This window comes from Acyrthosiphon pisum, chromosome A1 (assembly GCF_005508785.2).
Source record: "Acyrthosiphon pisum isolate AL4f chromosome A1, pea_aphid_22Mar2018_4r6ur, whole genome shotgun sequence".
Lineage (NCBI taxonomy): Eukaryota > Metazoa > Arthropoda > Insecta > Hemiptera > Aphididae > Acyrthosiphon > Acyrthosiphon pisum.
Window position 1 is genome coordinate 130,493,143 of NC_042494.1, and position 15,618 is coordinate 130,508,760.

At 31.0% G+C, this 15,618-nt stretch overlaps 2 protein-coding genes across 2 annotated transcripts in view; one reads left to right on the forward strand and one right to left on the reverse strand.

Moving 5' to 3' along the window:
• LOC100160638 (esterase FE4) overlaps positions 1–15,618 on the reverse strand; it is a 102,048-nt gene that overhangs the window by 83,530 nt on the left and 2,900 nt on the right. The gene's annotated exons all lie outside the window — the stretch shown is intronic.
• On the forward strand, positions 1,098–8,246 carry LOC100165600 (esterase FE4-like). Its single transcript, XM_029488335.1, has 10 exons — positions 1,098–1,235; positions 1,480–1,620; positions 1,692–1,842; positions 1,974–2,159; positions 5,980–6,179; positions 6,670–6,832; positions 7,223–7,383; positions 7,533–7,698; positions 7,795–7,927; positions 8,019–8,246. Exons 1-10 carry the CDS (start codon positions 1,107–1,109, stop codon positions 8,080–8,082), a joined length of 1,494 nt encoding a protein of 497 aa, XP_029344195.1. The 5' UTR covers positions 1,098–1,106; the 3' UTR covers positions 8,083–8,246.

Genomic DNA, 15,618 nt, shown 5'->3' on the forward strand with positions numbered 1-15,618 from the left:
ATCCGACTCTTAGGTAAAACTCACCTCCCTCCAACCACTAAACGAATAATCAAACCCTACCCTTTGACATGGGTAGAACAACAACTTAATTAAATCTTCTTCTAAACTTCCATCCACTAGTAGAGGCAAAAGCCTGGAATAGTTAACGGCTAGCCATCCCTACAAAGCAAATCAAAGCAAAGATCGTCACCAGTAATTCTCCAACCTTCAAGACATCAAGCTCATACAAAATTCATAGCTGCTGTCACTGGAATACGGAGAAGAACACCCACTGCCACGCCTGAGCGACTAATCTAAAGAAGGAGCCGACTGACGAAACCAGCAAGACTCAAGACGCCACCCGACCACCCGAGGACTAGATACGACGACCAGAGTGGACTATACGAACGCCTAATCGTCCTACGCCGCTGCTCGCATTTAGTACGGGGGCCGAGGACTAAGAAGAGTCGCCGATCACACGGTGGAGCCAGCCACGACGAGTGATTCAAGTTCACGGGATTCCAAAGACCACTGCCGGACCAGATTGTCAACGAACGCGTGTTCAGAACTCGTAAAACACACACACACATCCCCCCAGGCGCACCTGCATAGGCCACGCTACCCGTCCGGGAATACGAACCAACGCCACTTATTTGAGCGGGCCGGACGCATCCACCCGGATCTTCCTCAACTGTAAATAACTCATTCCCCTCATTGTCAAGGTGGTCTCGACCCCGTGAACCATACCATACGGTCACGCGGACGTGAACCATCATCCCCATACCTGATATAACATAATATATAAAAAATAAAGACACGTTGATTACTCGAAATCACCCGAGTGTATAGTTTCTTTAACGGAGCGGAGATTCGCCAACGGCGGCTCCGTTACATCGAAATACCCATGTTAACACTGTTGTAACAAACCGACATTTAATAAATACTATAATCATTTACACATGAATGAAATGTATTATTATTATTTATTATTATATTAATAAGAACGGTTTGAGAATAATAATAGTTTCACCCAATCTATACATCTTAAGACATTTATATTATTGTCTTATTTATTTATTTATAGTAATGGCACTTATTATACTAATTTTTTATAGCCCGGAAAAAAAATGACTGTAGTCCTTGAACAAGGTACTTTACAAGGACTCCACTACAAAACACGATTGTCAAATAAATCGTATGTTAGTTTTCTTGGCATACCCTATGCTTTACCGCCAATTAATGACTTACGATTCAAGGTGAGCATTTTAAATAGCATATAATTTCAACTATATATCAAATTTATGAATTGCTTTTAACTAGAATGATTATATTCCAAAAATATTATGAAAATGTAATTAGGTACCTACTCCAAAATTGATAAGTAGTAATTTTATGTTCATTAAAATAAATTAGGTGCAATGTCTTAAATTTAATTACATAAATGCAACATATTTTTTCTCAAATAATAATACCTAAATGACATACTTAATTTTGTTTTAGCCTCCTGCCAAACATCCAGGATGGACTGGAATTTTTAAAGCGTTTTCGTGTGGTAAAGTATGTATGCAGTATGATATTATCATGACCAAACAAATTATTGGAAGTGAAGATTGTTTGTATTTAAACATATTTGTGCCACAGGTTGTAGAATAACTTTGTAATATTACATAGATTATTGGGTAATAATACATTTTTTTATTGTAATTTAACAGGAGGAAGTAGCTGAAAAAAAAGCTGTTATGGTATTCATACACGGAGGTGCATTTAATTTTGGATCTGGATCGTTAGATTTGTACTCTCCTGATTATTTGCTCGATGAAAATGTAATTGTTGTAACAATCAACTATCGATTAAATGTCCTAGGTAATTACTAATTTTAGTTAGTTGTATGTTTAGTAGTATTTATATCAATTAGTGTAATGTTATAGTATATTTTAATTTATATAATTAGTTAACAAATTCTGAATAAAATTAAGTTTAGATTTTGTTCTTAGGATTTCTAAACTTTGGAATTGAAGAGTGTCCTGGTAATATGGGCTTGAAAGATCAATTGTTCGCATTAAAATGGATAAAAGTCAACATATCAGCATTTGGAGGTGATACTAACAATATTACCATTTTTGGAGAAAGTGCCGGATCTGTTTCTGTTCATTGTCATTTACTTTCTCCACAATCTACAGGTTAGTCTTAATCTTAAATGTATTTTCTGTACCGCTATGTGCGTATTTCAGTGAACAGTAGTCTATAAACCAGGATACAATCAAATAAATTTGTGGCTTTTAGGTTATTTTCTTATTATAGGGATTAAGCACATATTATTTTTCTATTACCTTAAAAGCTTAATAGAAATTATTTAAAGAAATTATTCAAATCTAAATTAAAATCCTGTTTTTTTTTTCTGAATCCAATTAACTAAATCAAAACTAATAAAATGCCTGTTAGCAACTGGTCACACTGATTCACAATACGCCAGGCCAGGGTCCGGTGCGGTATGTCTGTCACGGAGTAGTATGTGCGTAACCGTGGTGTGCGACGTTCTGTGCGCCTAAGTTCAGTACAGCCGTTCGCTTACTTTTTTTAAATAGTATTATTTTTGTGATTATTAGTCTATCGCGAGTCGCGACGTTGTCACATTTTTATATGATTTGTTATTGAATTTTAAGTGATTTAATAAATCTTTTTGAAACCTTTTTTTTTATTATTATTTATTTTGAAAATTTACAATCTAAATTAAAAAACACAATAAGTAAATGTGGTATGTACAACAACAGTATAATATAATAAGAATGTCAGGATAAGAGAGGCCATCCAGTGATAGAACCCTTCAGTTAGGTTTTTCGAAACCTATCTACTGTTTTTCATCCTGACAAACCACGCTTACATTTCAGAAGTGGGATACGGTTTTCTTCACTCTCCTTGTGCGTTTAAGGAGCCGATCAAATTCGTCGATCGTTGTGCTCTCGCGTTCGCGTCGTCGCCGTTGCGTGCCGAAACGCAAAATTATCCGTTGCAAAAAAAATCGTGTTTTGTGTGTTGAACCGTAAATTCGAAATTTTGAGGTTACGTCGTTTTTGCCTCAATTTATTATTGTCGAATAAGACGTAGTGTCAACGTAACCGTTACTGGGTTTGAGTTAACCAATACTACCGTGGTCGTACCATAATCGTGGCTCATAGTGGCTCTAACTGTTGACGCTCATAAATCGATACTGAAACGTATTTTCTAAGTCCTTGGATGAGCTAGGTTGCACCGACATGATTAAGATGGACATCACCGAAGAACCAAATAGTGTACAGGTTAGCGCAAGACCGTACAAAACGTCGCCGACGGATAGGTGCGTAATTTACGACATACTGTGTGAGTGGAAAAAGGTGGGCGTTATCTCGGAGTCTACTTCGCCGTATGCAAGTCCCGTATTGTTGGTCAACAAGTCATCGGGTGAGAAGTGACTTTGCGTCGATTATCATAAGTTGAACTAGCTTACCGTTGTCAACCCCTTCCCTATGCCGAACATCGACGCCCAGCTGGGATCATTGGCACATGGACTTATATTCACAACCCTGGACCTATCGAATGGGTTCTTGCAAATACCACTCACAGACGAAGTCAAGGACAAAACTGCGTTTGCGATAGAAGAGACCGTAGCGAGGTTCGAACGCATGCCTTTCAGTCTCAAGGGAGCCCCGGCGGTCTTCCAATGTTTAATGTCCATGGTTTTCTAGGACCTGAGGGACGCTGGTGTGGTCAACACGTATCTTGATGACATTATCATACCGTCGATGAATTGGTCTGACATGCTGGATAGCCTAGGCAAGGTGTTTGAAGCACTCACAGGAGCAAAATTGACTTTGAAGACGTCGAAATGCACTTTCGGTGCTACACGGCTAGACTATTTGCGTTTCCGAATCAGATATAAGGAGAGATCGAACACGGACGTAAAATTAAAGCGATCAGTAAAACTATCCACAGCCACGCAACGCCAACAAAGTACGTCGGTTTCTCGGGCTCACCGGGTTCTTCCGAAGATTTATTGTTAAGTTCGCCGAAATCGCGGAACCGTTGACTCTGTTTACGACGAATAACGCGCATTTAGAGATTATAAATAAATTGGCGGATTAAAATTGTTCGATCGTTTCGCTTGCTTAAACTTCAATAATTGATTTCTACCCACTTTCATAACCCATAACATTATTTTATTTTATTTATTGTATATATCTGTGATTATGGCCACGATAACTCTAATCTTTTGACTCTTATCAGTCTTATCTACAGCCATAATTGTAGCACATTGCACATACCACAGATATAGAGAACATCCATCAACCACGGTTGACCTTGTCCATCCACAATTATTGTAACAACAGCACGTTTTATTCAATTCTAACAATTTTTCAACATCGATGTCACACTGTCTGTTACAGAGCCTATCTTATAGTCCGTTATAGACATCGAGATAAAAAATACACGTAGGTATTTTTTATCTCAATGGTTATAAATGTTTTATAAATTGATAACAGATTTTTGATAATCATTATCCATTTCCATTAAGAAAAAATATGCACAGTATTTTTAATTTTTTTATATAATATTATAATAAAATATGTAAGCACCTATACATGAAACAAATTCAACAATCTCCAGGAGCCAGGAAGGGCGATCGCCCTTATCGCCTCCCCTTGTATACGCCCCTGCGTAATCGTGTTGTGTGACGTTCTGTGCACATACATTCCACAGCCGTTCGCTTACATTTATTAAATAGTATTGTTTTTGTAATTATTAGTCTATCGCGAGTCGCGACGTTGACACATTTTTATATTATTTGTTATTGCATTTTAAGTGTTTTAATAAATCTTTTCGAAACCTATCAACTGTTTTTCATCCTGACAAACCACGCTTACATGCCCACCAAAAGTGGCGCCCAACCCTATTACTATAATATCACAAAATAATTAACTTGAAATATGTTCATTATTATTGACAGATTATATTTGTGAATACCTTAATATTTACTAATATTATCAATTAAAATATGACAAAATGTATAAAATAATATAATTTTGAGTTTGTGAGAGAGTGGGTGGGTGGGTAATATTATTTCTCGCTACCCCTGAAAAATATATCTTGGACGCCAGTGCCCATCAAATTTTACTATACGAATTGGTGTTTTGCGGAAACACTGAAAACATCTTTAATAAAATAAATTGTGCCTTTTATGGCTTGTTATTAAATATTTAAATCAAATAACATGTTTTTTTGACATGATATACACATATTGACATATTATGCTATTAAACAGTTCTTTAACATTTTAGAATTCAGTAATCATTGATTTCATTATTCTAGTATAACAACTCATTAAATTTAGAATGTAATACTATAATGATGAATAGTTGTATGTTGTATGCACTGAACTAAATACATGGAACGCGTGCATTACTCATAATATGAGCCTCATAGGAAGTCGCCATATGCATTCCGTGTCAAGGGAAAACATGGTGAAATGTTATGTTATCTATGAAAATTGTTATCATCATCACAATATTAATGTTAAAAATTAAATCGGAATGCATATGGCGGCTCCCGTATGGTCTCATTTTTCATATACGAGAATTATACACAATACGCGTTCCATGTATTTAGTTCAGTGGTTGTATGTCATAGTTGTATGAATTTGAATTCTTTGGTACCTAGATCAATCATAAAATATTTAGTATTTTTATATTTTAATTTGTATTGTGTTAACGAATAATTATTATTAAAAAATATGATTTATAAATTCCAATTGAAACAAAAAATTAGTTATTATTAATTTTATATTGAATTACATTTTTTTATTTAAAACAATATTTTTATTTGATATCTTACAGATTTATTTAAAGATTCTGTTCGAAGTTTAATTACATAAATACTTAAATACTTAAATACATTATAATGATACGGAATTGAAATCACTATCTTAATAATTATATAACGGTTTTTTAAATTTTTTATTTATTTTAGGATCATTTCACAAAGCTATAATGCAAAGTGGATGTGTTTTTAATCCATGGGCTTTAAATGAAAGACATACAGAAGTAGCCTTTAAGTTGGCAGAAAAATTGGGATGTCAAAAAGATGATCCTAAAGAAATAGTAAAATATTTACTAAATGTTCCAGCAATAGATTTAGTTAAATTTTCGACATTGAAGATTAAATTTGAAGTATGTATGATAGTAAATTAAGAACTTACTTTATGTGTAGGTATATAACATTATGAATGCAAGACGTTCATTAGTTAGTTTACTTTATTGGGTTTTTAATGATTTTATGCAGTTCGATTCAATATTTCAAAAATGTGATAGAAAAACTGTGTTAGGGCTGTTCTTACAATGTCCGATAAAGTGTTGGTTAACGCTAAAGGACTGATAACAGATTTTATTGCCGGCAGAATGCGGCCGGTTAACTTTAACCGGACATTGTGAGAACAGCCTTAAAACCACTAAATTAAAAATTACAACCAACAATTTTTAATAACTTGTTTTCTTTCATAATTTATATAATATATCTTAATATATTATCATAAATAATAATATTATATCTAAGCACGGATATAATTAATAAAAATATAAATTTATCTAGATATTTTTGTTTTATAAAATTTAATTTTTATAATTAGTTTTAATATTTTTTTTTTTTGTTTAATTTTAAAAGGGCCAAAGGGATTTGCTAAATTTACAGTTTGTTCCAACTATTGAAAGTGAAGCCGTTAGTGACAGATTTATACCTGCTCATCCAGACATTTTAATCAAATCAGCGTCGGCAGTACCTTTAATTACTGGAACTAATAATATGGAAGGAATGATAGTGCTTGGAGGCAAATTACTTTTTAGTACCATTAATTGGACAGTTAATATTCTCTATTATAAATATAATAATATAAAATAATTCTATAAAATTATAGAATATAAACTATTCTATTTTTCAAATAAGTAAAATTTTGCTTAATAATTTTAGAAAATAATTATAAATATTATTATATACCTTTAGTTTTTCATAAATTTTAATGAAAGTGCAAGGAGGGACAAAGATTCAAAGAAAATAATTTCTGTCACTGTTGTCTTTCGTTCTACATTTAAATGAATATCATAAATTTCTGTTTATATACTGACCAATGAAGTTATAAAGTTTATTTTTTATGGCCATTTAAATAAAAATGTGAACCTTTATTGTACATAATTAATAATTATTATGTTTTTATTTACAGGAAACAAATTAAAAAAGTTATTTGATTATCAAAAATTAGAAGAGATTAGAAAATTATTTGAAACTGATTATTCTGAAGAAATCATTCGAAAAGTAAAGAACTATTATTTCAGCGAACACGAGCAAGCAAGTGATATAACTATATTGGAAAATACATGTCGTGTAAGTATACTTTACATGTTAAAATATTTTCTATTGGAATACCAGTTTTTTATGGATGAACCTATAAAAATGTTTGTGTAGTTTCATTAGATGCCATGTGATAATTTGATATATTACAAACTAATGAAATTAATCATACATTTTTCCAGTTGTATAGTGATGTATTTTTTACCAAAGACTTTTATCGTGGCTTTAAAAGCTTACTTAAAAAAGATGGACAGCCAATTTACAACTATGAGTTCAAATTTGATGGAGAACTCAATGCTTTTAAAAAACTCCTATTCGCTACATGGCCAAAATTTCATTCGTTAAAAGGTAAAGTTTGATTATTTATTTTTGATTTTTAATTATGTGCATTTATTAGCCTCTATTTAACTAAAGTTAACATTAATAAAATAATAAAATTCATAGGTGCATGCCACGCAGACGAATTAAATTATTTATTTTATGGACAATTGTTTGGATTCTTGCCCGAAGCTAATACACCAGAACACAGAATGTGCAAAACAATGAGTAAGCTGTGGTGCAATTTTTCAAAAACTGGGTATGTTAAAAAATTAATGAAGTCTGTCAGCAAATTTATGATTGAATACTTTTGACAGTTTTTTATAAACGTTTGACTTGTTTGATTTTAGAAATCCAAATTCATCAGATTCGAACGTTGTGTGGAATAATACAAATTTGGACAATCCCAAATAATTATCAATTGACGGCGATAATACGTGCATGGTTGATGGCCTAATAAATGCTTCCAGTGTACACTTTTGGGAAAATATTTTTGAAATAATTCGATTGAAACAAAAACTGTGATTTTTGATACTTAATTATAAACATGTAATTAAAGATAAATTTACTTACGATTACCTTACAAAACTGTTATTCTTAACATTAAAAACACATAACATGTGTATTTTTATTTTAAATGTACTTATTATTCTATGATATAATTTTTATACTATTGATGTTTTTTTTTTGTATATATTATACGTATATGTTTTATTTATAAATAAAAAAAAAAATTAACATGTTTGTCTGACTTAGAATGTTTACTATGTAGTCAATATCCTCCGCTTCCACCACTTCCAGTTCCACCGTAATTATATGATCCCCAAGTCCGATTGTAGTTTGTCGCTTGCGGGTAGCTCCAATTTTGATACTGATACGAATAATCTTGTCCAGTAGAAGCGTACTGTTGGTAAGCAGTCTGGTTGTATCCAGTGGCATATTGTTGTGGGTAATATCCGGTTGAATTGTTTGTGGTCGCTGTCTGAGAATTCGAGGATGCTACAATCTCTTGTGCCTGTTTCGCTTTCATTTCTTTTTCAATTCTAGATTTTTCTTCCTCGACCGCAGCCAACGCTTTTTTCTTCTCTTTGGCCGATACTCAAGTCCACATGTTTCTAAGCCATTCTCAAACTTGCTACGGATACTATCCACATTATCGGAATGCTGCGTTTTTAGGTATGTCATGTAATGAATCTATAAGTCAACACTCAGTGGTATGGCACTCAGACCACGTTAAAATACTTCGTCACACTTCTCTTTGTTGTTGTTTCTTTTCTGAAAATCAGCAAAAAAAACCCAAAAAAGAATACGATTGAGAACGAAGTTACGTGCAACGTTGCCATATCATTTATTTGGCTATTGAAAGATTCGTGCCCGTGTGCATAAAATAAATATTCTTGAAAAAATTCATCAATTAATAATTATAACCTTATACAAAATATACATGGGTACCTACCTAATTATATGTAATACAAATATGTGAATAAAAAATATAAAATAATATGTACGTACCTACAACTTGTAAAAATATGTAATGTATAGAACAATTTTTTTAATATGCTGACCTCCATTTATCCCTTTCATAATACTTTTATTCAAATTCTGATTTTAAGTATACCTGAAAACTATATTAAATTTATTTGGATCGCAATAACTTTTTTAAAAATTGTATTTTTGGAAATTTGCCAACATGGGTATATTTTTTAACCATTTACTTATCATATAATTTTATCAATTTTTGTCATACGTTTAAGTAGCATCAATTTTTTTTTTATCAGTTCTTTCTGTTACACCCTGTATACCTATTATATAAAGGGCCGTTAGTATACTTAAGGCCTCTAAATTTATGATTTTCCCAGGCTAATTTTTTCTCCCAGTCCGCCACTGTTTCTGAGTTATTAAAATATTCATACTCAGGATAATAATCCTTAAATATGGTTTTACAAAAATAAAAGCTATATGTAATAATAGATATAGGTAGTATTCGTTATACTTCAATCATTTTTACAAATTATTCATATTGATAGATCATTAATAAATACTATCATTTTCAGATCATCTACGCCCCCAAGTCTTAGTCTACTTAACCTTATTGGCTTTTGCCATAGGGCATAGACATATTATTCTTAGTACCTTGACTCTAACAGTCTAACTATCGTAGCTAATTTCAATATTGTTTCTACTTCTGTTAAAATTATAATTTTAATAACAATTAACATAGTATATTGCTGGATTATTTCAATATCAACAAATTATCATTCTATTAAATTTGGCAACGTTGAAAAAAAAAAAATATCGAGCGTTTTCATTTTTCAATCGTATTTTTCCGACAATTATAGTGCCCTATTACTTTATAGGTACTGCTTATAATATGATAATATCATTAAGCTATTTAAATTAACACGAAGTTAAAGAACACATTGTTCGTATAAGCCTATTTAATTTTCGGTTCGTAACATCAATGATAACAATAAAATATTAACTACACAATTTAGTTGATAAGTTATTATGCAGGTAAATATTTAATATTTATATTTCACGACGTTCTGAATAGTGGTGTACGAACAAAAAGTTTTAAGTTTGAAATCTCTATAGGTAAACAAATTAACGAATACGTATTTTAATAATTTTAAATAACTGTAAGAACTACATAGTAAATTCCTATGGATTTTGGCGTAATTAATTTGCAAAATCTTTTTTTGTCAAGAAAATGGTAGTATAATATTTTTTAGAGTAAAATTCTTATCCCTTCGATTATTCTTTTAACATTATAAAAAAACATAATAATCTTGGTAGAATCAGTATAAGAGTGAAAATTGCCTTATTTCCTTATTTATTAGATTTTGAGCAGAGTAATAAATGATTTGATTTTACATAATGTGTTTTTTTTATGTTTTAAGTAGGTAGTTGAATTAATACTTCAATTTTCAACTTCAGTATCTTTTCGTATGGGAAAACAAAAATAAGAAAAACGTGAATTTTTAAACAAGATAGGTTTTTAATAAAATTGGTTTTGGTTTTTGGTGTAACTCTAAGAAACGTACCATTGATACATGACATTTCTATTGAATATTAATTATATTAGTTTCTATATACCAAAACATTTTCAAAATATTTTGACTCATAATGAGTTATTTAGACTTTAGAGGCATACAAAATGTTTGATTATTATTGGGTAGTTTTTTTTTAAATTAATTTCAATAAATTTCTTTGGCCCACGTGCAATATAGACAAAACGCATTTACGCAAAATCATTTTTTTTATGTTATTGAGTATTCATAGGGTAAAATCACGTATTTCAATAACGAATGAGAATAATTTATGTAAGGATATTACATATTGATTTGTATAAAATAGATTGTCTCAAAACACTTTAAACATTATTTAAATTTACGTTTTTATTTTGAAATTTGAAAACTAAGTCAAATAACAATAACATTTAAAACCGATAATATGTCACGGTTTCAAAAATATTATCTTCTATAATTTGTGTAGTAGGTAATTTTACTTTAAGATTTCTCAAAAATAATAAAAATACGATTTTATGTGAAAGCGTTTTATCTAAGCTCTACGTTATTCTTAGAAAAAACCAATATAGCACTGATATTTTCCTCTTAATAAACAAAAAATAACTATAGACGTTTACTGTGGTTATGTAATAAATAATGTAAAAAAATGTATCATTAGTAAGTTAAATTATTCGGAAGAGTCAAGGTCCAAAAGTAAAAATGATTTGAATAAAATAAAATACGATAAAAAATGTTATTTGGATAAAAAATCCACGTTCCTATTCTCTGCTTTTTGTTCTTCTCACATGCATCTTGCAAGGTAGCTCCCACCCGGACATCTGAATGGGGAGATATTTTACGTCCGGACAAATTTTTTACACTGCGAAAATTCATTTTAGAAGACAGAATAGTAGTTGCCTAACTAGGGATGTTATTGTGGTAGTTTCCCCTTGCTTTCCACATCGCAGCCCAACCCCTATTTCTAGAGATTGGTGGCCAAGTATAGTTAGACCTTGTTCATCTACACTTAATAATAGAAGCGCTGCTGCTGAACAACTTAATATAGATAATATAGAATAATTTTATTATTATTTATTTATTTATATACGTTATTATGTATATTAAATATAAATCCGTTAGAGCGCACCACTTGTACCAATCTTGTATATTTATTTCCTGTGACTTTGAGTTATATTTTGCGATTGTCGTATAGCTACTGACCTTCCCCTAATCCGGATAAACATCTGTGTTGAATTTCAAGTAATTCGGACAAGTAGTTTTCAATATTTTGAGTTCGGAAAAAAGCGACATTCATTTTTATTTATATAGATAATATATATTATATATACTATATTATAGTGTATACCATAAATATTATATATGTAGATAGGTTCTTTAATTTTTTTAGGGGTATGTGGTGCCTTATATTTTTTACCTAGTCTGCCAAGTATTTTTAAATTAGCTCGGTGCCACTGTTTGGGGTGCTGATGTAACGTAAGCACCCCTGGGAGTGGGATTTCCGCGGTGTAAATCAAGTTACGAACTCCGAATTTGTGGTTACGAATGGTTACGAATCGGTTACTAACTAATGATATAATTTACTTTGGATAATTCTGACATAGGGGTGCCAGGGTAACGTACCTAAACCAAACAACTAACCTTAAACAATCGCATGCGTATGCTCAAACCTTTGCTAATTAGAAATAAGCACCAAACTAATAATCTACAAAGCGCTACTCAAACCAATCTGGACATATGGACTTCAATTGTGGGGTGCAGCAAAAAAATCTAACACTAATAGAATCCAAACTTTCCAAAACATATCACTCCGACGATTATCCAATGCTCCACCCTATATTTCTAAACACGCTCTTCATAATGATTTCCATATGAAAACAATAGATGAGGAAGCAAGCACTTCCTACAAACGATTTCATAAACGACTCCAAACTCATCCTAACCCTCTCATAAAAGATCTTTCCATCCTTACTCTCCCAGGAAATCCTAACCGCAGATTAAAAAGAAACTAGATTCGTGACCTTTTACAAAAGTTTAATGTCTAACGTCTCATGGTCAAAAAAAAAATAATAAAAATAAAAAATCTAACTAATCAATAGCCAAGAGTCACTAATGGGTGGTTTCTTAATTCACAACTTTCATGTCATTTAAATAACTCTCAGCTCTCAACATATAAACATATTGTGCAAAACTGTATAGATTGTTTATTTCCAATAAAAATATAAAAAAAAATTATTTTATTAATATTTAATATTGGTATAAATGGTATTTTATATACATATATATATATATGTGTGTCCTCACTATAATATTATAATATGTGCCCATGAACAAAATTTTGCTGTTTTAGTATTTGTGTTGTTTACCCATTTACCTATTTATTCAGCTATTAAAAATGCCAAACTGTTAAAATGACATTTTATACATATTTCACACATTTATTTTATGTATATTTCATAAATTCTTTGATGTACTTCTTTTAAGCAGGACTTGAAACCGATATTTGATACCGATTTTGAATACCGGTTAAAACCGTTAAAACCCGAAATCAATACCGAAACCGAAAACAAAATCGAAAAAAAAAACCAATACTGGTAATCAAAACCGAAATCGAAACAGGAAAAATTCAAAACCGGTATTCAAAACCAAAAACGAAATCAGAAAAAATAAATACCAATATCTGTAACCGAAATCGGGAAATATATTTTCGGTTCCAAGCCCTGTTCATTATATTATTATAATAATATAATAATAATGCAGGACTTGAAACCGATATTGGATACCGATTTTAAATACCGGTTTAAACCGTTAAAAACTGAAATCAATACCAAAACCGAAAACAAAATCGAAAAAAATCAATAGGTAGGTACCGACAACCGAAACCGAAGTAGGAAAAAAATATTTACGGTTTCAAGCCCTGCTCTTAAGAATAATGTTTTATGACTATTATATCGTATATATTTGTCAGGGTGTCGGGTTATGTGTTCGAAAATGACATGTTCGAATAAAATGTATTCGAATGAAAAGTGTTCGAAAAAGCATATGTTCGAATGAATTTTTGTTCGAATAAGTTTTAGTTCGAAAACTTTGTAATTATTATTATCTATAGTATATTAATATCCGTATATTCCGAATATTATACCGTTAACCAGGGAAAGACGGTTAGACATGTATTTAACATTAATATAGTATCTTTTAATATCATTAATATAGAGCAATACATTGTATCTATCCGTTATGTTATCGTTAGCGTAATCATAATATGGGTTTCTGTAACATAGGTATCAACTGTAATTTACCGACTGCTGCAGTATATTTCCGATTGTCAAACTGAACGGATATGTCGACGTGTAGGTACTATACAATTAATATCTACTATACATAAGAAAAATATGTTATTAGTTAATGAATATGAATTTATGTTTAATCAAAATAATTTTCGTAAACGGGATAAAGCAAATGTATACTATTGGAAATGTGTCAAAAAATGTGGTGCTACATTTCGAACAATTATTAAAAACAATGAACATATTAAAGATGAATCGTGTATATTAATGGATCATTTACACGCACCAAATCCTATAAAAAATGACTGCAAAATAATTAAAAATAAAATCAAAACTGCAGCATTGCAATCTCAAGATAATCCACACAACATTTACCAGGAGCAAATAATTGGCGTTCCTTCTGTTGTCTCTTCACAAATTAGCAAAAATGCGTCAAAACAACTTATTAAAATACAGAGAAAAGATAAATTAATCGAACCTTCTTGTGTTGAACATTTTAATCCTCCTATTGAATTTAAAAAAAAACAATTTCTGGTCAAGAATTTTTAATCAAGGACATTTACGATGACAACATTAGAAAAATTATTTTTACAACATTTCAAAATTGTTTGTGTTTAAGAGAATCAGAGTTTTGGCTTGCAGATGGAACATATAAGTCTTGTCCTAGTTTCTTTAAACAATATTGTACACAATTCATGGATCTAAAGAGAGGAAACGAACAGATATGTTTACCATTAGTGTTTTCATAACCCTTATGACAAATCAAACGGAAAATTCGTATAAACTAATGCGTTTACAGCACTTAATGATTTTTCTATTGAACATCATATTAATTTTAAAGATAATACGGATCTTGAAATTATTACTGATTTCAAAATTGCTGCCATTAATTCCATCAATGATATATTTCCATTTGCAATGCATTTTGCGTGTTTTTTTCCCTTTTCGCAAAATATTGATCGTCACATACAAAAAGAAGTATTAACGACCAAGTATATAGAAGATCAAAACTTCAACTTACTTCGTCGACATTTACTGGCATTGGCTTTTCTTCCAGTTTCAAAGTACGTATAGACCACAAATTGTAATGCCCAGCATTATTGTGAATATCATTAACAATACATTTTCGCATATTTTCCTAATAAATATATATTTTATTTATTTAGGTCGATGAAAGTTGGAAACAGCTTAAAACTGAATTTTCGAATGATGAAAGGGAACAAAAATTAATAGATTACTTCGAAACAACGTATGTTATTGGTAGATCAGTGAGGCTCCGCGGGCGAAATCCAAAGTAAGGCCCCCGTTATATCCGCCAGAACTATGGTCAGTAGCTCAACGAGTTGAATAAGAATTTCCACGCACTACTAATATCACTGAATCTTGGCATAGTCGTTTAAATAGATAATTTTAAAATTGATAGAATGTATATATTTTATATTTTATAATATAATATTGTACTAGATTGATATCGAAACATCCAGGTGCTCATAAATTCATAACATTTCTTCAAAAAATTCAGAACGAGAACGAAAGCTTAATTGAACAATTTATCCAGGGCAGAATTGCAAAAAAAAAAAGGTATCTCGACAACAACATGAATATAGAATTAAAAATGTAGTTTTAAGATTTAAAAA